Here is a 23939-nt window from a genome sequence, read left to right on the forward strand (position 1 = left end):
GGAATGTCATGGTCACTGTCAATGGCCGTGTGCCACAACTATTGCAAGTTTCGATGGCAACTTTGAATCCGAATGGCACGGCTGTGGGCGTCGCGAAACTTGGCAGTGATGACATGCCTACATAAGTCTCCGTGATCGTGTAAGTCTGGTCTTTGAAACCAGTCGAACAAAAGGCCGAGAATGCTGTAGTAAATGTGCTAAGAGCAGTGCAACCGCGGCAGTCGCATATAGCGCAAGACGGCATCCTATAGGACACAGCTCCCGGGTTGTCACCCCCTCCAGCCTGACCTCCAGGGGCTTGGGTAGGTCTGGCGTCCAGACATGTCGTCACAACAGATGTAATATACGATAAAACCTGTCCATCTACTGCGCGAATAAGTCCGCATAATATCGCCGCCAGGATCGATGGTGAAAGCCACATGGCGCAGTGGGTAAAAAGGGGGCGCAACAAGCCTAGGTCTCCTTGAACTACACTCTTCCTGATAATTGACAATTGTCGCAGCCACGGTGGTTTATCTTGATTGCACCTTGGCCCTGTTGTATAGCGACGCGTCTTTGTTTTCCGCTACATGCCCAATACGAAAGCAAGGGGTGGAATGGGGCTGAGTGTCTCTTCCATGTACCGGGGATGCCTCCGCGTCAAGTAACGGATAGTCGCGCTCCCATGGAGGCTGGAATTTCTTTCCGGAAACAAAATTATGAGACTCGACACAGCCATCGGCACCTTGGCCCGTGGATCGCGTCACATCCACTCGTCTGAGACATCGTGGCGCTGGGTCGCCCTCCTGTGGCTGCCAAGCGAGCGAGTCTCGGACAGTGAGAATGTTGCTTGATCACCACAATCACATAACATTGTAAACAAAAAATGTTGTTATATGCGGGGCATTAGCCCCTGATGATTAGTGATGGCGGGAGCGGATCGAGGACAAGTTTTCATACCACGATGTTGTTCGGCCGGCTCCACGTCCGTATGCCTTGCAATTGGATGCTGTCGTCCCTCCGTGGGAAACTACGATGAGGAGACGTTTAGTGACGTACTTCCTCTTCACGGCGTCGAAGTTTCACGGGACCAACTGCGACCCACGAATACTCGAAAACGGATTCGCACATTACGAAGTGAGCTTGGGCGCCGAGTCCATCTGCTACACCTACGTTACCACCATTCTGGTAACGATCGCCGCCGACTCGACTGCGTCCCACGAGGACGTCGGGTCTTTCTCGGGGCACACTGAGACTACTCCCACGTGTGACCAGGCACAAGATGGCTGCCCGTTATTCAAAAGTCCAGGGCCCACAGGAGTTGGGATGAGCAACAGCCCCGGCCACTTGACCATCGCAGCCCCTATCTCAACGACCACGGCAGGCAACGAGGCGCCTGGTACCTTGTTGCCCTTAGTCAAATATCGTCAACGATCCCTTTGACTCAACTGCCCGATACCAGTCTCGGCGATCCAACGGAGGCCGTGGTAGTTGAAACGAGCCCAGATGTGACCCGTTCGTCGTCGGATGCGAACCCAAGCAACGGGTATATGATATCCAATGGCTTTGATGGAACACCAAGTTCTGCTGATACGAGGATTTTGTCATCGGACACACAGTTCCAAAGACCATCGGACTCTGTCGCGACATCAAATACAGTGACAGAAGCCAGATCAAGCCAGGCAGCGTCTATGACTCAAATACCATCTACCGATGCTGCGTCCACGATAATCCTCAGTGTGCTACCGTTGCCGTCTCTCGGTCTGACTCAGCAGCGTCGGTTGAGCCCGAGGACGGGGGCCTCTTGGAAACGAGACACGGACCCGGGCTTTGTGGGAGACAGTCGGAATCCCAACCCGAACAGCTGTTCCGACGCAGTCCGTTTTCGTCAGAGCAATGGACAGCTCCAAAGGCGCGGAGTAAGGCCTATTTCGGTAGATTACGGGGTCGACTATATCGACTTCACAAATTGGGTGGACGGGGCCATAACCACAGTCTTCTCTGTCGTTAACGATACGCTCCAATGGGACAACGATTGGTTCGTGAATGGACGGGCTGCTTTCTGTCAGGTGGACGACGACATTGTGTATGCTGTCCTGAGAGCCGCTCCAGGTCCTGATGGATGTTCGCCAGTAGCTTTGGTGGTTTACCAAGGTACCGTCGCCCCCTGATTGGACCTCATAGCGATAGCTAACCGACCTTCGCGCAGAGAGCCAATGCAAGGACGGCTCGATTGTTGGTACTACCAGCAGCGCATCCGAGACTCTGTCCGCTACCTCTTCAGGGGCTTCATCAGACTCAAATGCCAGCGGTACCCCGAACACCAACACAAGAATGGACCAATCCTCTAATGGCTCCTCGGCACCCTCAAGCATTACTGACTCCAGAAATAGTATTCCGACTGCTTCGATGAGGCCATCACAAACAATAACCACCAATACTCGGCTAGCGAGCGAAACTTCTATTGGTTCCTTTTTCAACCCTCTTAGTTCGAACGGAGCTGCAACAACCCAGATTACAACTGCGGGCACAGGAGGGCTATCTGTTCTGTCGTCGACTATAACTACTATGCCCCTATCATCAACTTCATCTTCACCAGGTAATCCAACATCGATAGGTCAATCGAACCTGTCCTCGTCTCAGGGAATCAGTACAAACACAGCTAGTCCCACAGGAACGGAGACTAAGCTGTCATTGTACAACCAACTCAGCAATGGCGTATCAAGTACCACCGGTCCAGCAAGCATCTCCAGCACTACGCCGCCGGACTTGCCCCTTACCACATCATCTAGAGAGACGCATGATTCAACAGTCAACCCCTCCGGTCCTGTCACTATTGGTTCGGAGACTTCCAAAGCTGGGATCACCGAGACTAGTCAAACATCCACCAGCTCCAAGCTCGCTCAAGACTCGGCGACAGAATCTTCAGATACCATATCCATGACATCGGGTCCATCTAGGAGCAATGTTGAATCTACGAGGACTGATCAGAGTGATACCAGGCTTACAGCTACATCGAATCTATCCTCTTCGTATCCAGATACTACGGGATCATTCGCTTTATCCTCCACAGATCGAGGCATGCCATCGATACCCGGTGTGACGAGCAGTATAGATATGATCAGTTCATCAATGACAATACCGAGCACTGTGGTTCCGTCCCAAACAACAGGATTGTCCTCGTCGGAAATTTTTGACTCTTCCTCGACGACATCGCCGTCGATCGGGGGTACAAGTACTTCAAATGTACCTCAGGTGACGGAAACCAGCAACAATGGAGGGCCAACAGGTTTGACCAGCGACAGAACCAGTGCCTCTATCGAATCGAGTTCTGTCCAGTCGGATACGACAGAGTTATTGTCCTCCACAAGCACAGATCTACAAGCCAGTTTGACATACACACAGTCTTCTAGTGCTGGAATCGCAAGCGACGCATCAAGCTCTGTATCCCCAGGGACATCTTCTACAGTGGATAGTGTATCGACTTCATCGTCGTCAAGTTCCATTAACGATGGCGGAACATCCAGTTATAGTTCTATGGGGACAGTCAATAACTCATCTCCATCACCGACCATCATATCGTCTGTGCAGAGCACTAGCCCTGGAACGCAAGAGTCTTCCACGGCTTCATCAACAAGTCAAGAGAATAGCGATAGATCTGCCACGTTCACCTCTTCAGTCACAACACAATTCGCGTCTGCGACCGTCACCGGCACAGAGAATGGGCTCTCGTCGAACACGGGACCGTCATCAGTCAGTGTCACTACCGAACCTAGAGACACATCTTCTCCGTCGACCACCAGCAGTAGCTCCGGAGGCTTTACGAGTGCCGAAAGTAGCTCTAGTACTGGACAAACCTCATCGACATCCACATTGCCGTCTGTCAGCGAGTCAACCTCAGGAACAACTCAACCGTCGACATCTTTTCAAAGCCCCGGCTCACCCATAGTCACTTCCAGCTCCGAGGAATCATCAGATGGTATGGATTCTAGCACTATATCGCAGCAGACGACTACAATCTCGACATCATCTTATAGCACCGGCTCAGTTACAGTCACTTCCAGCACCGAGGAATCATCAGATGGTATGGATTCTAGCACCTCATCGCAGCAGACGGCTACAATCTCGACATCATCGTCTTTCGTCACCAACACAGGCTCAGGGGTATCCGATACAAGTGATCTATCAAGAACTACGGACGGGAACACAATTACAGTGTCCAGTGCGTCACTGACAGAGACTCTTTCAAACAGCGGGCCTAGTTCGGAGACAGTTTCGAGCTCAGATACCCCCGTGCAACCAACAAGTACCCCCTTTTCCAGCCTTACGTCAATTATAGGTAGTGAAACGTCGACTGCAGACTTTTCCACGTCATCCGCCAGCAGTTCGAGTTTATCTTCTCAATCATCAGAAATCAGTATTAGTAACACCTCTAGTGGGACAATCCCCCAGTCATCTACTACAACAAGTAGCGAGTTGCCCAGCACCGAAACAACGAGTGTTTCCTCGGCAACAAATTCGGAGATCTCGAGCCAATCAGAGGGGACAAGTGGTAGCGTCTCATTGACGCAGACTGACTCCATCTACTCTTCTGTCACTTCCATGACAGCTTCAGATAGCGACTCTTCTATCAGTAGTGACTCAACTGAGTACAGTAGCTCCTACAGCTCGGCAACGATGCTAGACTCAACCAAATTCACGATTACGATGATCATCACTACAGCGAGCGAGTCCACAACAAGCAGATCTTCAGACACTGATTCAGGGACAGATACGCCAGAATCGTCATCACTCTCTGTTTCGTCAACATCTACGAATATACCCTCTACATCTGATGTCTCCCAGTCCAGTCCGTTGACAAGCTCCACAGACTCTACCATGTCTCCATCAAGCGACCTGTCCAGCGTCTCCATCACTATGACAACCTCCAGCAACTTCGACGGAACTGAGAGCTTGGAAAGTACCACTTCTTCAATAGATTCCACAATGCCAATTTCTTTCAGCTCAGAGAATTTTACATCCAGCGAGACTGAGACGGCAAGCGGAAGTTCCGGATCCTCCACGCCGGAAGGGACAGCGACCACCTCCAGCTCCTCGGCGGCCGTCACCCCAACTCCCACTGCTTCGACGTCTGATACATCCAACTCTGAATCATTAACCTCATCGGACTCAGCATCACAAAGTTTTGAAAGCTCCATGTTCACCGTGACGCAAACGGCGTCAGAAAGCTCTGGGGTCGCATCGTCACCAGGAGGAACATCAACAGCATCTAGCTCCTCAATGGAGATCACCTCAACCTCTACTGTCTCGACACCCGATACATCTAGCTTGGAATCATCAACATCCTCGGCCTTATCATCACAAGTATCTGAGACTAGTTCAGATCTCAGCTCTTCCACATCAACACCGGGGACGTCTTCCTCAGATTCATCCTCCACGTCGGGTATACTTTCTTCTTCAACAAGTGATACCGGCTCTTCGTTCATGCCAAGCTCATCTGTTCTGTCAACACCAAGCCTTTCTTCATCACAAACAACAGATATCATCTCTTCGTCAATATCGGGATCTTCAGAATCTACCCCATCTGGTACAGGTACCACCACAGCAAGCACAATCAGTTCAGTCTCTATACCAGATTTCGTGACCAGCTCTGGCACTGAAATCCCTTCGTCATTTTCAAGTGGGCCGTCGAGTAGCTCGCTTAGTGCTTCTGCTACTGCCACTGTCTCGGAGTCCGTGTCAAGCACTTCAACAGGAGAGCCGAGTATATCGATGACTTCTAGCAACGCCAGTTCTGATACCAGCTCCGCAAGCGTCTCTCCTACGGTCAGCTCTACGTCCAGTAGCAGGACTGAAAGTAGTCTTGTTCCCAGCGATACACAGTCATCCTCGTCAGATAGTAGCAGTACAAGTACGGCAGGTACCAGCAGCGAGCAATCCCTCTCGACATTTTTGGGATCTACCGCTTCTTCGCCCTCAACAAATCCGATTTCCAGCACAACAGCAGCGTCAACTTCCGGTAAATCCACGCAGCTAAGCTCCAGCACAATCACTGAAAGTAGTTTTACTACATCGAGCACCGCTGTATCGTCAGCTTCGGCGCAGTCTTCGTCTGGTTCGCCTTCTGCTTCAACTACTTCAACTTTCATCAACAGTGCCACCGCATCGACCTTTATATCGTCATCAACTTCGACTGCATCGGCACTGTCATCTTCAACCGACACCGGTGGTGCTACCGTGTCGGTCCCGGCATCGTCGGCTTCAACCACTTCGTCACTGAACCCGTCTGCTTCAGTCAGTTCAACTTCAGCGACGGTGTCGAGTTCTGCGGCGGGTTCTACGGGCGCCGCATCCAGCGCGACGACTTTCTCCTCCACTGCTTCGAGCGGGTCGTTATCTATCTCATCTTCAAGCAGCGTTATCGATCCAAGCAGTACAGCAAGCACAGCAAGCACAGCAGCTTCAACCACGACTACCTTATCACTGTCAACGTTCAGCTCGGCGACACTCAGTGGATCATTATCATCATCAGCTTCACAATCAGTTTCACTGAGCAGTATTCTCAGTTTCGCCTCGAGCTCAGGAAACAGTGCTTCTGTATCATCGTCTCAGATCCCAACATCCTCATCATCATCGGGGGTCTCTTCTTCTCAACCATCCACGTCCGCCACCTCTTCTGTATCTGTTAGCTCCATATCCAGTGGCTCCCTATCATCAAGTGGTAGTCGTACTTCTTCATCTATTGCTTCATCCACGTCATCCGTTCCATCTATCAGCAGCATCCTCTCCTCAAGTATATCCGCAAGTGTATCATCGGTTAGCACAGGCAGTCGCACAAGTAGCAGTGCAGGTGGCAGCAGCAGTACATCTTCAGCGGCCACGGGTCTAGCCACTCTGAACTGCGACCCGAACGGCTACTTGATCCAGTCCCAAACAGTGAACTCGGCGACAGTCCAATCACTGTTCCGCGTCAACATCACGACAGGCGCGTCTGTGGTCGTCAAGCAAGCGGTGGGCAGCGGCGCCCCCATCAACGCCATGGGCTATAATAGTCTGGACAATTATCTGTACGCGGCGATCGGAACGACGCCGGGGAACCTGCTCCGGATCGCGGCCAACGGCGACTCGCAGCAGCTGGGATCACTGGACCTAACGAAAGCCGCCAACAGCGGAGACGTGGACGAGCTCGGATACTACTGGGCTTCGGCAAGCGGCACCGACTACGTGCAGTACGACCTTCGGCCCACCAGCCCGGGATTCGGGACGAGGGTAACGGGAGGGACGGCGAAGCCGCTGCCGGCGTACCCGCTGCTCGACTGGGCGTACGTGCCGCCCGGGGGCGGTTGGGTGGGGGGTAACTTCCTCTGGGCGCTGGGGTACGACGAGCTGCTGCCGCTGGGGAACATTCTGTCTCTGAACATTTACCTGCTGCAATTCGACCGCGGATCGAAAGGTTGGACCACCGTCAAAACCTTCGGCAACGTCGCGGGCCTGATCTTTGATGGTAAGAATGTTTGGGGCGCCGTATACGCGTCTAACGATGGGTATCTCTACGGCTCTGAGAACTACAGCGGTGAGATCTGGAGGTTCCCGCTGCCGGGCAACCCCAACCCAGTCCAGAAGGTGTCCAAGGGGCCGGCGTCTACCAACAACGACGGCGCAAGGTGCATCAAGGCACAAGGATTATAAAATCAGGCCTAGATGATGGGATGGGAGAAACGACTGCCGAGACAAAACGGGCATTTCTTTTGTTTTGGGGTTTTCATGTCAAGACACCACATAGCTTTCCTATTTCTATATCAGTATAACTTCATGTTAAACAAGGCCCCACTGAGAAACGCGCCGACGTGCAACCTGTCTCTCTAGCCCCCTTTCGTCTCCTTTCAGGCATTCTGGAGCCACTGCTTGAACCAGTCCGCAGTAGCATTCTTGCCTCGCGCCATGGCCGCGCGCTCCCAGGCCTCTTCGGATCACCGCGGATGAAGCACGCGTGCTCCACAACGGGGAAATGCTGGTAATCGAATGGCGCGCCGAGTTGCTGGAGCGTTTGGAACGTGTATAGCTTCATTTCGGGCGTATAGACATGGTCCTTCTCGGGAGCCAGGACCTGAATAGGAACCGCGGCGCCCGCGACGCCGTCGACGTCCTCCTTGGTCAGCAAGGATGGGTGACCGACACTAATACAGTCGACCAGAGGCGGGTCGTGCTCCTTGGCGGCGAGGCGGAAGCAGGCCCAGCCGCCGAAGCAGCAGCCCGCGGCGCCGACCTTCTTGTAGTTGAGCGGCGCCTGGCGCAGGGCGCGGGCGCACTCGAAGATCTCGGGCTCGCGGATCTCGCGCGTGTTCCGACCGATGAAGGGCCCCATGAGGTCGAAGCGCTCCTCCTCGAGGAGGCGGAGCTCGACGCTCTCGCCGCCGAAGAAGTCCGGGACGTAGACGGTGACCCCGGCCTCTTGCGCGAGGTGGTCCGCCAGCAGACGCACGTTAGGGAACTGCCAGCCGAAGAGGTCGTGCACCAGTAGCACGGCCGCGTCCGGGTTGCTGCCCGTAATGTAGGCGTCGTTGGCGCCCAGCTTGCCATCAGTGCCGGTGGGCGTGCCCTCCCATTTGAAGCCCTTGAGGCAGCAGTCTGAGATTGACATGTCGGCGGTTGATATGTATGTATATATGTATGTATATATGTGTGTATATTCAAAGATAAGGGACGTGACAAGAGAGAAAGTCCAATCTATTAAGTTAGATATGAATTACGTTCTCGTGTGAATGCGAACAGGTGCAAGTAGTACAAGTAGTGCAAGTACGAAGGGGTCGCTTATACGAAGACTGCATAGATGAGGGGACACGATGGCTTGAGGACTATCTTAGAGTCCTTTTATATAGTTGAATGGCAAGTAGCAAGGTGCTTATAAATTGATTTCTGTGTCCCTCACTACATTAGTATACCTTGTTGTCGTCATATCGGGATATTCCACAGGCTCGTCGTCTCTGGTGTTACCCCCGGCCTAGTCGGGCTTCGGTCAACTTAAGTCCATGGGCTTGGCTGGCATCGATCTTGGACCGGACAAGTGAGCAGCGCCGAATGTGCGACAACGCAGGACCTTGATGGGTAATCTATGCGGGGAAGACCTATTAACGTGAGTAGGCAGTATAGTATGCTCCTGCTCGTAAATCCGTCCAAGTCATATCGGGTTGTTTAGTGCTGTTAAAGTACGAAGCAAACAGGGCAAAGGCGGTGAAATGCGCTGTCCTGATGTACTTCTGAGAACCCCCAAAAATGGGCATTTGGATCCACCTGCTGGCTGGCAGAATTCTAGCCCCACTCAAAAAATTCCCGTGGGTATCCTTCGTCGCAACGCATCTCGCAGGCTATTTCGAAGTTGCAGCGACAGCAGTACCAATGAAAATCTGATCTTGATACTCCCCGCCCTGTCCGTTTAATCCGAGCACCTCAGTGCGCTGATCCAGAGCAAATCGGAACTTCAGCGTCTGGCCATCGCCGGTTCGCCCAATCGAGATCGTCGCCATGCCCGCTGCCAAAACAAATGCGGCTCGGCCGCAGAAGTCGCAGAAGGCGAAACAGGGCAGCAGCAATGGCAAAACAGATTCCAAAACACTGAGTAAGACCGACGCCAGGACATTGAAGCGCAAAAGAGACCAAGAAACCCTTGCGTCTCTCCAGCAGAGAGTCGACGAGCTCGATCCCAAGACCGCCGACTACGACAAATTCTCAGCCCTCCCTCTGTCCAGCGAAACGGCAAAAGGGCTCGACGCCTCCCACTTCGAGAACCTTACCGACATTCAAAAGAAAGCCATTCCTCTGGCGCTCAAGGGCCTGGATGTTCTGGGTGCCGCGAAGACTGGATCTGGAAAGACGCTTGCCTTCCTGACGCCCGTGCTAGAGAAGCTTTACAGAGCCCAATGGACCTCACTCGACGGCCTCGGCGCCTTGATCATATCGCCCACAAGAGAGCTGGCAGTGCAAATTTTCGAGGTGCTTAGGAAGATTGGAAGGTACCACGGCTTTTCCGCCGGCCTGGTGATAGGTGGAAAGAACCTGAAGGAAGAGGCCGACCGACTCGAGCGCATGAACATTCTCGTGTGTACGCCTGGACGCATGCTGCAACATTTGGACCAAACCGCCGGCCTGGATGTGACGAACCTCCAAATCCTCGTCCTAGACGAGGCCGATAGAACCCTCGACATGGGTTTCAAGACGGCTTTGGACGCCTTGGTGGAACATTTGCCCAAGGAGAGACAGACACTCCTGTTCTCCGCAACCCAGAGCAAGCGCGTGTCGGATCTGGCCAGATTATCACTGAAAGACCCCGAGTATATTTCGGTGCACGAAGCGGCCGCCTCAGCTACCCCGGTCGGCCTGACCCAGCACTACTTGGTCGTTCCGTTGCCCGAGAAGCTGAACACATTATGGGGCTTCATCCGAAGCAATGTGAAAACAAAAACGATCGTCTTTGCTTCGAGTGGAAAGCAAGTCCGATTTATTTACGAATCCTTCCGTCACATGCAACCTGGTATCCCGCTGCTACACTTACACGGCAAGCAGAAGCAGCTTGCTCGTATGGAGATCAACCGCAGGTTCCTCCGCGCCGAGCATTCTTGTCTAATCACTACCGATGTGTGCGCCCGAGGAGTCGATTTCCTTCGGTTGATTGGGTTGTGCAGGTCGATGCGCCTGAAGACGTCGATACTTATATCCACCGTGTCGGAAGAACCGCGCGTAACGAGAAGTTGGGAAAGGCCGTCCTTTTTCTCGACCCGAGCGAAGAAGAGGGAATGATTGAGAGATTCGAACAGAAGAAAATTCCGATCGGGAAGATCTCGGTGAAGGAGAACAAGAAGACCTCCGTCACGGCGAAGATTCAGGATCAAGTGTTCCACTCGACAGAGCTGAAATGTGAGCGTCTTAGTATTGCCCTGTTTGTATTCCGTCTACTAATACGTCCCAGACCTTGCCCAGAAGGCCTTTATCAGTTACACCCGTTCCATCAGCTTGCAAAAGGATAAGAATGTCTTTGATCTGCGTGCGTTGGATCTCGAGGGGTTCTCGAAGAGCTTAGGCTTGCCGCAGATGCCCCAAGTTAAGATGCCGAGACCTGAAGACGTCCGGAAGTTGAAGAACCGCTCAAGAGCCGAGGTGTCTAGCGGTTCCGAAGACGAACTAGACGCATCAGGGGCAAAACCGAAGAACAAGCAGGAGGTGCGCACCAAATACGACAAGATGTTCGAGCGACAGTAAGTTCCCCACGCCCCGCGGCGAGGAAGATATGTCCAAGAAAATAGGCGCTAACCAGATATTGTAGAAACCAAGATGTCCTGTCTGCGCATTACAAAAACCTCCGACCCGAAGAGGCGTCCGACGACGAGTTCTTCCCCGTGAAGCGTCAACTGGACGATGCCGAGCTGGACGCCGCGGCGCCCAAGCCGGCCGACGGCGACGTCCGCGGCAAGGTCATCACGGTGCACGGCGGCCAGGAGCTCGTCATTGACTCGAAGCGACGCGAGAAGATGATCCAGAGCAAGAAGAAGATGCTCAAGCTCAAGGGCAAGGGAACCAAGACCGTCTTCGACGACGAGGGGAACGCGCACTCGCTCTACGAGCTCGCGGGCGAGGACGAGTTCCAGCAGGACGGCTCCGCCGAGGCGCAGCGCCAGCGCTTCGTCGAGGAGGAGGCCGGCAAGGTCCGCGAGGCCGACGACGACGACAAGGCCGCGGCCAAGGCCAAGCGCCAGGAGAAGAAGGCCAAGCGCAAGGAGCGCGAGCGCGCCGAACTTGCCGGCGAGGAGCCGGCGGCCGGCGGGGACAAGAAGAGGGCGGCGGCACAACTTGGCTCTGCGGAGGATGCGGAGGATGCGCTTGCCTTCTTGCGGTCCTTGCCCGTGGCGGGTGGAGATGGAGACGGAGACGATGGAAACGATGATGAGCCACCCAAGAAGAAGGCCAAGAAGTGGTTCCAGGACGAGTCCGAGGATGAAGCGGAGGTGGCCCGGAAGAAGAAGCGCGGCAAAGTCATCGAGGTCGCCGAGATGCCGGATACCCTTGAAGACTACGAGGCCCTGGCGGCTGGCCTGCTTGACGATTAGAAGATTTAGAGTGACTTGGTGGTGTTTGGTAGACGCTATTATGTTAATACCCATCCGCGTCTACAAGTAGTTAGTCGGTGTCATCAATATGAAAGGATCAACTGTCTCGACTACATATAATTTCTCTTGCAGTTGACGCTGCCAAGTCTGGAGATGTTGTAATGCGCCCTTTATTTCCAAGAACCCCCTTCGTCGCAGCAAAGCACCTTGAACCATCGTCTTGAGGTTAAAGATGACAAGTTACTTTGCCTAAAAGAGTAAGCAATAACTTCGCTAGGGGCATTTCGTTTACCTAATTCTGTACCAAACTGCAAACTATTCGACGACAGCAGTAAGTGTATATTACGAGCAGATACATCATACTTCCAATATACAACATATCCTATGCCTTTGGCGTAATCAATGCTTGCTGCCGTGCACCATATCTATCTACATCTGTCTAATGGCTATCTTGCCAGGCATGAAATTAATCAAGATCCATCACTTCTTCTCTTCCTTGATATTCTTCTGCCATCTTTGCAGCACGAAAGCCAGGTTCTTGCTGCCCACGACGATGCACCATTCGCCCTCGGGGCTCCAGGCTACTTGACGTCCAATAAAGTCCTTCACCGAGATGCCGCTCGAGTAGTGCGCCACGACAGCCGTCTCGACCGACTTGATGTCGTAGCGGGAATGCCAGTTCTTGAGCGTCTCGTCCGAGTAGTGGCTGCCGAGGCTGCCCTGGCCCTCGATGTCGCTGCCGGTGCGGCCCGACACCACCGAGTCCTTGTCCTCGGCGTCCTTGAGCTTGCTGACCGCGTCGCCCCCGCCCTTCTGCCGGTGCTGCACGGGCATGAGCCAGCTGGGGCGTTGGACCGGGTGTTCCCTATTAGGGTCATCCAGCTCCGCCATGAAGGAGTGGTAACCAGTCAGCCGGGCCAAGTCCCAGAAAAAGATGGTCGAGTGTGCGTTGGCAAAAGCCAGGACGGGATGTTTATCCACGATGTGGAAGAGTTTGAACCGCATGTAGAATTGATGCCCGCTGCCAGGTGTGTGAAACTGCACCAGTCGGGTATACTGGGGTGGGTTCTCCGAGGCCGTTGCTGGGGCGAATGCAGAGCGAGTCAAACGTTCGGTATCGCTCGTAGTTGGCGCACTGGTAGCCGGCGGCGGCGGATCTTGAGACGAGAAGCCCTCAATACGCCAGAGAACGATGACATCCTCGTGGCACGCGCGCGACAGGACAAGGTCACCAAAGAATGCGACGCTGCCAGTAACGTTAGCTGAGGCAGAAAGTGATGTTCAGGATGCTCACCAGTCGACAATGCCGCCGTGGACCTCCGACGTGAAGAAGTGTGGATAGTGGACGACTATTGGCGGTACCGGATTGCGGCCAGTGTCTCTAGTCGACAGATCTGGCAGGGTCCACTGGCGAGTGTTTACGTTAGCATGTGTAAAGGGGTGAAGCCAGGAGCATGGCATGCGACATACCAAGCACACGCAGTTATCATGGCCAGCAGAGAGCAGATATTTGCCGGAATTATGGAAAGCCTAGCTCAGTTAGCGGGAGTCTCAGGTTTCACCAATAGGGGTCTCTACTCACAATCGTTAGTAGGCCAGAAGAATGGCCTTCGCCTCCTAGTATGCATACACACGGTTGGTTCTCGTCGGCCAGGTCAAGACTCCAGACGCGCACCGTGGTGTCATCTGATGCAGAAGCGATCAAGTACGGGTTGGTCGGGCAAGTGACGAGGTCGTTGATTTCCTACACTTCATGAGCGAATGCCAATCGAGACCTTTGTGGAGACTTACTGCGCCATGCCCAACAAGTGTCTGTACGAGTGTTAGCTACGACGTCCGTTGTGATCACCCAAAACCCGGTCGTACCTTTGCTATCGTGCCGTTAAAGACATCATAGACTTTGATTTTGGCGTCGTAACCAGCCACACAGAGATAGGGGATATCAGTCTCACGATCCTTGCTCCACGTGCAGCTGCAGTTCACAGCATCTTCCTTGGGACTGGTGTCAGTATTCCAGATGTGGAATTATGTCGGATCATAGTGACTCACATCGTCGTCCCGTAGAAGCTGGATGAGCTCGTAGGGTGGGACTGTTGCACTTGAAAGTCGGTATACCACAATCTATGCGCCATCCCATCAGTCAGACATTGGCAGACATTGCAGCAGGCTAGCCATACAGCTCAACTCACATGCTTCTTGCTGACTGCAGCAAAGATGGGGTCTTCGCCGGCTTCCAGATACGGGAAGAACTTCACATCGAAAAACTCTGCAAGCGCGTGATGAGTGAATGTCCTAACGACCAATAGTCTCTACGACGACGACCTTGACAGCAACTGACCTGTATCTTTGTCTGTGCTCGAGAGGTACTGGAAATCATCCTGCCGCGATCGACGATGTCAGTACAAATATGTTTCAGCAACGACATACAAAATACGCGATATGACATACTTCAAAGCCGATGGATATCTTCAGACGGGGAAGATCCCATTCGTTGTGTTGAGTTACTACTGGAGGAGACATATTGGAGGCGTGTTATGCATATTCCATCAGAACACAGCCAACTCCAATGCGTCGACCAATAAGGTCTCGGGCAGACAGCTGTTGTCCAGGGTCCAGGTCCAGACTTTGTCGGAGAATATTCAAGTCGTCCACGGGGGCAGGCCGCGATGCATTAGCACGCTGCACTAGTGCGCAGTTGTCTTCACTCCCTCTGCACGTTGAATTTCAGGAGTGGCCAAATGGCCGTCGCAACAGCCCGAAAACGAATGTGAGTGATCCCTGAACGTGGAATCCTCAGGGTGGGGATATAATAAGCCTGGAATGGGTGTGTCGGGAAGCGAGTCCCGAGAAGAAGAGGCTTGGAGGTTCGCTATATCCAGACCGCCACGCTACACGCAACACGTACACAAGTCGACTCAACTTCCAATTGAGTTGATGTTGTGGTAACCTTGGGAGGTACGCTGCTTCGGTACCGTACCTAGTCTGGAGCTGCACCTGCAGCCTCGTCTAAATCAACAGGGGTGGGTGTGAGCTTGGGCAACTCCAATTAAATCGGAAAGTGGCGGAAGGTGGGGGCAGATGTCGTAAACCCGCCTCTCGCTAAGCTCAACCTCATAATCCTTTCGTCGATCCTCTTGCACGTGGAATCTGTGCACATTGCCAGTTGTAGTTTGTCAGGTATTTCGAACATTCAATATTTAAAACGCTGTCTTACGAGAATAGAGAAGAGTTGGCGAAATTGATACCGCTGAAGCACCCCGAGCTCGAAGCTGGCAAGTGGGGGTGGGTCCGTTGGGGACTCGAATTTCAGAATCCCGACGGTCTCCTTGCGCTTATGTACTTCCCGCCCAGGAGCTACGACGTATCCTGCGCATCTGCATCAATGCAAGTCGCAGGAGCCTTCTCATACATATGGACGGAATTTCCCGAGCAGCGAGGAGAACGCAAAGTGATAGATCATCGGGTGTTGGCTGCTTCCTGCTTCTTAGGTCCTGATACCGCCATTTTCCAGGTCATATGACAGTCACTGACCTGTGTGCAAACACCACGATCATGGAAGCCTATAATTTCCGATGCGCGTATCAGTAGAAGGTGTCAGTGTTTCGCTTGATCCCGTGTGATGTTACTGTGTGCCCAGAAACTTCGTGTTGTTGGCAATGGTCAGGCATCGTCAGCTGCATTAATCTCCGTCATTTGGCACGTCCTTGTTGGACATCTAAGCCTCTCAGCTACAATGTCCAGCTAAACATTCTGTATGGTCGGTCTATTCAGAAAATGATTAAGACTTGCCTGCAATCGAGATTGAGAAAAAAACAGGACGAGGTTATGCGCGCAGTACGTCAGTTCCCGAAGAAGTAATATCTAGCTACTACTAGGCGACCACCATTAGAGGGCTAGCAACCTTGCTCTTTTGAAGTGTTCATTACACACAGACACACCCTCGGAAATGTGGCTTCAGAGGCTTGAAACATACTGCTTGCAGAATGCTTGTAGAAGACGCAGGTGCGGGATTGGATGCGGAGGTATGAGCTCTGGTATGAGAACACGGCACAAGGCTACGGAACCCAAACCAACCCTCACTCTGGACCAAAATCGTCCCCAGGCCCCCAGGTGCCAGGCTTCTCGTTCCGGCCTAGAATCGGATTGACCGTTTCCCAGTGCGACGCAGGATTGTTGAGAAGTGATGAGAATGCACGCCTTGGCAGTCGCGGGCGGACGTACACACACATACACACGCACAACAACAACAACACAAGCACACTCACCAAACTACCAATACCTATCTATCGCACAAGTCTGAATCCGGGCAAGGCTGTCCGTCTGCCGTGGCTTGCGAATTGTAGGTGTGCGCGCGCTCCGGGCCCCGGCAATGTCACCGACGAACCTTAATCCTTTCCCCGGAACGCTCTACAGGGGTTTGGTAATGGGACATGGGTTAATTAATGCAGGCTTCAACGCGCGTGGAACTCGTCTCTAGCCTAGCCTAGGGTACGAACTTTACATAGCTACATAGATAGCTCGCGTACGATTGCGTACGCAGCAAAAAACGCTTTGGCAGCGGGAGATTTCCCAGATATGGTACCGAGTTCGCGGGCAGAACACATAAATAAATGGTTTAGATGCAGGTAATCAGCGGGCTGGAGACGGTCAGCCAGATTGTGCCCCTTGTCAGCTTATACAGGGCAATTTGAGCCATACATTGGAGAATTTGATCAGAACCGGCGTTGGGTCGAGGGTCTAGGGGTTTACCGCCATAGTCATCTGCATTTCGCGGTGAAGCAGCTGGGCTGCCGCTGCATACCTCCCCTTGATGTGTAACAGTGCCGAAGGGTTACACGGCTGATCCCAAGTACCGTACGTGAGCTCGGGGGACCACGACAACGACGCCCTCCTGGACGCCCGTCCATAATGGCCAGGTGAAAGAGCTGGCAATGATCGCCGCACAGCACCTATCTTGCTCTCAAATCCCTGCTGCCCGGTACTGTTCCCTTCCCCTGCCGCCTGCCCCCGCAAGCCGGCAAGGGGGTGCTGCTTCGGTGGACGAATTGAGAAGCTTGGGATGATTGCGCGAGCTTGATCGACGACTAGGTCGTCGAGCTACATGAAGGTTGAAGAAAGTGCAATAGGGTATTGGCTGTTGGGCCAGCAGCCAGCACCTAGCCGAGTGAAACAAAGTTGTGCTGCGCTACACCACATGCACGTCGAAACAGTGATAGCGTGGGAAAGTGACAGGAATCGCCTCATCCAATCAGACGCTCGCGATGATCGGCATTTTCCCGTCCCCTGTGCATCGCCCCCCATCGCTCGTTGGCCACACAAAGTGCCCCATTCTTTACATACAGGGTCTCCGGTATATACAACAACTATGATCAACAACTTCGCTGCATTGGAAGCTGGCAGCTGGACTGTCTACTGGACCGTCATCAAACATATCAAAATGATCGCAGCAAAACATTACCCAAACGGGCCTGGTAATAATGATCCAGCTTCCCCATGTCCGTCCACGGTCGTCTGATTACGTCTTCCTATACTTGCAGTGTTTTTGTGTGCGATATTTTCAAGTTAACATAAACTACAACTGTGTGACTAGTAGATGGAACACCGACTCCAAGCTGCACCTATCTGCCGGGCAGAACCAGCACACGGTTATCATATTGTTTAGATGCTATATGGGCCAGCAATTGTCATGGACCGTATGGGAATAGGCCTGTATATAATTCAACAGAGGAATTAATACTGAACCGAACATCTTCCGAGCTGTTGCTGTCAAAGCGACTCGTGAGATTATTAAGGCCGTCCTCTTATGTAATGGGTGGACGAGTTGGGAGTCGGGACCGAGCCGGCCTGTCAATCCGTCAGGCACGCAGGGAGGCGTGCATGGGTAGGAGATGTCGTTCTCGTTCCAGAACGGCACCCACTAACTAGTGGGATACTCGGAGAACGTCAAAAGGCCGACCGTTGAATTCCGTCATTTCGAGCTCCAATCGCAATGGAACTTGCTCACAATTAAACAATCCCACAGTGCTTCCGCCTATGGTATGGTGCTACATTATGAGGTAGCTTGATATGTAGGCCGAGCGAGCATCGGAGTTGAACACGAATTCCCAGTTTAGCCAGCAACGTCAGCATCCTACTGAGCATCCATCAGCATCCATCAGCATGTAACCTCTGTCTGCTCTGTGTCGGCGGTTCGGCTTTTGGCCTGCACTCGCACGAGTCAGAGCCTAGCTGTCAAAAAAGAACGGCCTTGCATACGTGAACTGACATCCACACTAGTTACTCATCATGAGAGTCGGATGCCGATTGCCTTTTCTTACTTCCTCTTCCTTCTGTTGGCAGCAATTTCGCGACAATATTGCCGAGTGACTACCCCTGCCCGGGCTTGTCTCCTATTCATTGCCTGCAAAGCATCGGAACTCGAACAACGCAGCCGGCTTCCTGACCGGCAGGCAAGGAAATGAACTGCGAGCTGCAATCCCGCATCGGTTAGTTGCAGACCTCATGGCCATTTCCTCACAGGCCCAAATTCATCCCAGACGCCGATCCCGAAAACCTGGTTCGCCATTGAAGCAGAATGGGTCTTTTGCTTCGGACTCGAAATTCCCATGTTGTGTGCGACCCCTGCGGCACGCGGTGCAGGAGCCATGCCCCAACAAGTAGAAAGTCCGACGAGCCCTGGTCGATTCGCAAGCTCTGCCAAAACAGTTCAAAGGCCCGTCTTCTGATATCATTGCGACTGGAGCCACCATATGGGGGCCGGCATTGTGCGTGATCCCACCTGCGCGACTCCCACCCTGCGCGAGAGATTTGGACGAATGAGATCTCACGGGATCTGCTCCGTCGTCGTAAGTAAAAGACGTTTGGAGAGAGCGAAAACAACCCGAAGTCTCCAGTGAGTCCAGATAGCTACATAGGCACGGATAGGGTACCCAGCAGCCCACTTGAGCTCGGCCGGCACTTATTAACCAGTCTCTTAATTACGCTCGGCGTCTTGCTAAGTCCATGGTGTGTTATTGGCGGCAGGCGGGAGAGACATTTTGTTGTTGAGGTCCGGGTTGATCAATAGCGGCTGAGCGGATTGCTTTGGGCCGATTGCAAATTTCCATTCTGATTCGTGTCAACAGAATTGTATGGGTTCTATGACTTTTCTGGAAGAGTAGTCGGCATTTAGGTGTAGCTAGCTCAAATATTCCGTTACCGACGTTGCAGCACTATGGATGTTAACGGCGTTGGTGATCCGACTGTTTCCACTTAGCACTGCAAATCCTCGGGAGGGACCAACAGTTCATGCCATAACTTAATTCCCGTTGACCGTTAAGTTTACGGAGGCAGAGGAGAACGCTTCCCACTATCTTTCTCTCCAGCAGCCTGCACCTGCATCTGCACACATATGCCATGCCAAGAGGGGAGAACATGTAGGCAAGTGGATTGGAACGTATGATAGATATAACGGGACAAGGTGTGCCTCTCGTGGCATTGCTGCACTGTGTGCGTCGACTTTGCCGATTCCGCTTACAATATCGATACATAGGGGCCTTCTCTACTTTTTCTGGATCGAGAGTTGGCAGTCGAGAGTCTGTCGACATTACCTTGTTACTTGGTGGGCCAAAAGTCCGTGACCCTTCTGCTGATGCCAGCGATGCACATACGGACTTTTCCTTCCCTCCCCTACATGAGTCTCTTCGCTCTGCATACACGTATGTTGTTATGCATGCAGAGAAATCGGGCTGAGGAGCAGGGAGGTCGGTCTGCATGCGCTGACATCACCGACCGCGCTGTGCCTGCCGAGCGATGCCTTTACATGTGTCCTACGTACGAGTCTTTAGGTAAGGTAAAGAAAGCCGCCAACCCCCCGTCGACAAGCCACAGGGGTTCAATAATCAGCAACGTCGGCTTGGTGGAGGGACCCTTGGACGGGACTGGGAATGTGGGAACAGCTTGGGCTCCTTGGGGTAAGTACCCTACCCTAGAACGGCCTAGACAGCGTCGACTAGCGTCCCTCCATGGGTGATGGGTTCCGTCAAAGTGCTTGGTAGCTTGGTCGCTCTGTTACCGTCCCCTGTCACCCTGTCGTCTCCAGCCTGTCGTGCTGTCTCCCAGTACAGTATCGGATTGCTGCCATCCTGCCAGGATTCTCATCCATGCTCCCATCCATTTTCAGACATTGGCAGGCGGGTAACGAACTGCTACTCGACCGACTTGCTGGACGCACGCACACGATACATGATATCCATACCTACAATCCATGACTGGCTACAGGATGCAGTCTCCGTTTGGCAAATAAGCTGGCAACGCTGTTTGCAAGAGGAGACCGGGACACCTTCTTATTAAGAGGAAAGACAACTCCTCGTTTCAGACTTACTTCGCTCGCTTTCTCATATATCGCTTGTCCCGGTTGTTTGTCCCGTCCTGTCTGTGCCATTTGCAGTTGCACTTCTTCTCTGCCCTCGATCAGAACCTCGATCTCCTCCCACACGCCTTCGCTTACAGGCATCTTCCCTGAAGCTGATTTTCAACAAACTACACAAGTCCTCCGCATTGAGTTCATATTACTCAATAGATACCATCTCCCGTCTCGCCCTGTCCCACTATTTACTTTGCCTGCTTGCTCTAGCTGACTGCTGATTTCGGTACTCGCTGGGCTCAAACGACTTTTTGTTCCACTGATCACCAACTACTTACTACGCAACACTTAACCACAGTAGTTCCTGCTCACGCTGTTCTGCCGTTGTGTGAATTGCTTATTCCAGCCCACCTGACCCTTACACATCTACCCGTGCCAGTGTCTGCTGTCTACCTGCACCTGCCGGGCCATTCTACGACGCCATACCTTCTCGTCTGGTATTCCTGCCTCCCGCCCATAATTTGGCACCGCCCGCCTCATTCACCGCGTTCTGCAACGAGCCGAGCAGCCAAGAGGTGTTGTGATACCTACGAAACGACTCGCTGGTTAACTGTGTTACGTCCACGGAAAGCCCCCCATAGTCGAAACCACCAGGGCGCCCTGCAGACTGCCGCGCATCCAAATCTCCCACGGCCACAATTGGATACCACACAGGTTGTCCCGTGGAAACCTCGTGAGACTCCTTTCCCCACCCGGCAACGACAGCGGGATCTATGTGGCACAGTACTCGGCTATACAGAGACATCCCAGTGGCTCACACGCTCGAAATCCCTCTCTTGGTTCTGCCGGACTCCCATATTCAAACCGGAGACTGATGTCCTTCAGGACTCGAAGGTTATCAGTTCAGCCGGGTCCTTACTAGAGGAAGCTCCCGGAACTCAAAATTCGAACCTCGCTTGGGAGCACCGACGCTGCCCGAGAATTCGCCTCGAAACTAGAAAGCGCCGTTGGAAACACCTGGAGTGGTGTAAAACAAGCAAAATAATACCGCCAAAATACGTTGCCCGGTGAAGACGAATCGCCCGGCGAGCAGTTTCGATGGAGCACACTTTTATGACCATTCACAGTCAGTAAACCCCGACATGTTGCTGCGCCTCACGAACTCTTCCTCCAAGGGATATATAATGTAAGACCGATAAGCTGATCATATGAATCGCCCATTAGATCTTTCCCGAGATGCCAATATATTATTCGCATCGGACTCTATTGCCGATATTTTAGGCTATCAACCTCATGAGATTATGGGCAAATCTTCTTTCGATTACTTTCACCCTGATGAGGTTCCCTTCGCTCGTTCGATACACAGCCGAGGGGTTCTGTTAGATAAAGCCGCGGTTCTTCACTATCTCCGTGTTCAGAATCGGGACGGCCAATGGGTCAGCTGCGAGTGTTGTTTTACTGTCGTCCACGATGTCCTCGTGGCTTGTACGAGCATCTACAGGAGAGGAGAAAGGAGCGAACGTGAGTTGAACAGATCTGATCACCCCCCATGTACCGTGCTTTCTAACCCATATCAGGGCGGGCAATTGAGGCGCCACAGGTCCGTCGCCTGTTCTCAAGCTCGCCAAGAGACCCGCGTTACCACATGCTGGAACATCTTTCGCCTAAATTCAAGATGCCGCCGATGGAGCGCGAGCCGAGGGCCGCCTTGATCCTGAATCGATTCACGCAAACACTCACAGTCATGTTCGCTACTAACGCTGTCTCCTCAATCCTCGGAGTGAGCCCCGATCAGCTCCAGGGCAAGAGTTTCTATGAGTGCATCGATCAAAACTGCTGGGCGGATGCGATCAACTGTTTAGAGAGTGCTAAAGCCAACGACTCGATCGCCTATCTTCGGTTCTGGTACCGAGACCCACGAAGGGAGGAAGACTTCGACGACGACGACGCATCGGACTCGGAGGACAGTAGCGACTCTGACGGTGGTGCACAACTAGCGGCGGCAAGCCAAAGCCCGATGGACATCGACCAGGCACCTCAAGCGGAACCCCATATCAAGGCGGAGTCATTGAGCCCTGGGCCATCGAAAGCGGAAATACTGCAGTCTATTCACTCCCACCCATCTGCCACGTCGACTGTCGGATCCTCTTCGATGGCCGAGTCCCAGGGACATCAAACTCATCTGACTGCCCCGACACCAGGTGCTCCCGAGGCTGACAGACAGCAAAGACCTGTGGACCCGCAAGCAGCCCCCCATTCGCCGCCTCGAAATGCACACCGACGTCGACGGAACGAGCCAATTCCCACTTTTGAACTGGAGGCCGTGGTTTCCTGTACCTCAGACGGCCTGGTTGTTATCCTTCGCAAAGCGCGCCCGATGATGCCCGCGCTCCATCCCCCATTGATGCCGGTGGAATATCAAAACGGTTTCTTCGCGGCGCCCTGGGGCGCCCGGCCGATCAACCCGCAGTACCCTCCGGAACAGATTTATCAGTTCAGACCACCGCTATTGCCACAGTATATGCCTGTGCAGGAACACGTAAAACAGGTCGGCGGCCCTCCTACGGGCGATCTAATGAGCTCGATTCGCGAGGTGGCTGTATTTGCGTGGGCTATAGTGGGCATCAACGGCACCCTCGCGGACCATAGCCGGGGCGTGCCGCAGGGCGAGGCGCAACCACCTGATGGGATCCCGATCTGGGATCCATCGGCGCCAAAATCACAGTATAGTGGGCCCGAGAACCAAGCGGCAGTTCGTTGGGCTCGCATGGATGGGTACCCTCATGGGGCCACAGCTTCATCGCTATCTGCCCATTTCAGTCGAGTCAGCAGCGGGATATCGCAAGCTTACGGGAGAGCACCTGGACACCAGGCCATGGGGTACGGATCGTACACGCACGAGGCTGCATCGTCATGGTCGTCGTCTGGGCCCATGCCGTATGCGCCTCAGTCCCATGAGCCATGGGCCGATGCCGCGGCCCGATACGCGCAACAGCAACAAACGGCGCCACCGCAGCACTACCAGCCACAGCAGGGCAATGTGCCGACTACCCAAACCACGACTTCTGGGGACGGTCCACCTCCTGCATATTCCTACCGATGGCCGCAGTAAATGGGTGTGATTTGTTTTTTTATTGTACGAACAGTTGTGACTTTGCCGTGAGCCAGCCAGATTACTTATTAATGATTATGACAATTGGAATAGAGAAAAAGAAGGATGGGAAATTGGGTGCCCTGCTCCTGGATGTAAGGCAGCACTTGGCAATTGCATCTCGAAATGGGAAAGACGTAAGAATGTCTTGGATAGTACATGGGCTGTAATGAGGGTGATGTTGGAAGCCGGTTCAAGCCGACGATATACACACTCCTTTCTAATCCTAAAACGCGATCTACTGGCTCATATGGCAACGGTGTTGGGTGGCGTCTAGATACCCTAGTGTTTATCAGTAAAAACACATAACAGACAAGCAACCAAGACAGAAGAGATTCAAGCCTGGATACCGAGTTGTAGCGGAACC

General features: G+C 53.1%; 7 protein-coding genes across 7 annotated transcripts; 4 read left to right on the forward strand and 3 right to left on the reverse strand.

Moving 5' to 3' along the window:
* Positions 1–1014: 1014 nt before the first annotated feature.
* Positions 1015–4241, forward strand: PG998_003199 (uncharacterized protein; the record flags this gene model as incomplete). The annotated part of the gene is made up of 4 exons (XM_066870017.1): positions 1015–1244; positions 1289–2133; positions 2189–4143; positions 4203–4241. 4 exons carry the CDS (start codon positions 1015–1017, stop codon positions 4239–4241), a joined length of 3069 nt encoding a protein of 1022 aa, XP_066733767.1.
* A 399-nt stretch (positions 4242–4640) lies between these two features.
* Positions 4641–5465, reverse strand: PG998_003200 (uncharacterized protein; the record flags this gene model as incomplete). Its single annotated transcript, XM_066870018.1, has 1 exon — positions 4641–5465. One exon carries the CDS (start codon positions 5463–5465, stop codon positions 4641–4643), a length of 825 nt encoding a protein of 274 aa, XP_066733768.1.
* Positions 5466–7017: 1552 nt separating this feature from the next.
* On the forward strand, positions 7018–7668 carry PG998_003201 (uncharacterized protein; the record flags this gene model as incomplete). The annotated part of the gene is made up of 1 exon (XM_066870019.1): positions 7018–7668. One exon carries the CDS (start codon positions 7018–7020, stop codon positions 7666–7668), a length of 651 nt encoding a protein of 216 aa, XP_066733769.1.
* Positions 7669–7862: 194 nt separating this feature from the next.
* On the reverse strand, positions 7863–8620 carry PG998_003202 (uncharacterized protein; the record flags this gene model as incomplete). Its single annotated transcript, XM_066870020.1, is given in 2 exon segments — positions 7863–7942; positions 7954–8620. 2 exon segments carry the CDS (start codon positions 8618–8620, stop codon positions 7863–7865), a joined length of 747 nt encoding a protein of 248 aa, XP_066733770.1.
* Positions 8621–9501: 881 nt separating this feature from the next.
* On the forward strand, positions 9502–12077 carry PG998_003203 (ATP-dependent RNA helicase dbp4; the record flags this gene model as incomplete). The annotated part of the gene is given in 4 exon segments (XM_066870021.1): positions 9502–10613; positions 10625–10890; positions 10943–11228; positions 11297–12077. 4 exon segments carry the CDS (start codon positions 9502–9504, stop codon positions 12075–12077), a joined length of 2445 nt encoding a protein of 814 aa, XP_066733771.1.
* Positions 12078–12557: 480 nt separating this feature from the next.
* Positions 12558–14597, reverse strand: PG998_003204 (uncharacterized protein; the record flags this gene model as incomplete). Its single annotated transcript, XM_066870022.1, has 10 exons — positions 12558–13323; positions 13372–13484; positions 13548–13607; positions 13660–13821; positions 13869–13889; positions 13944–14069; positions 14127–14198; positions 14267–14343; positions 14416–14455; positions 14526–14597. 10 exons carry the CDS (start codon positions 14595–14597, stop codon positions 12558–12560), a joined length of 1509 nt encoding a protein of 502 aa, XP_066733772.1.
* A 6922-nt stretch (positions 14598–21519) lies between these two features.
* Positions 21520–23533, forward strand: PG998_003205 (potassium voltage-dependent transporter; the record flags this gene model as incomplete). Its single annotated transcript, XM_066870023.1, has 3 exons — positions 21520–21547; positions 21646–21942; positions 21999–23533. 3 exons carry the CDS (start codon positions 21520–21522, stop codon positions 23531–23533), a joined length of 1860 nt encoding a protein of 619 aa, XP_066733773.1.
* Positions 23534–23939: the final 406 nt, after the last annotated feature.

This window comes from Apiospora kogelbergensis (genome assembly GCF_038363985.1).
Source record: "Apiospora kogelbergensis strain CBS 113332 chromosome Unknown utg000002l_segment0_segment0, whole genome shotgun sequence".
Taxonomy (NCBI): domain Eukaryota; kingdom Fungi; phylum Ascomycota; class Sordariomycetes; order Amphisphaeriales; family Apiosporaceae; genus Apiospora; species Apiospora kogelbergensis.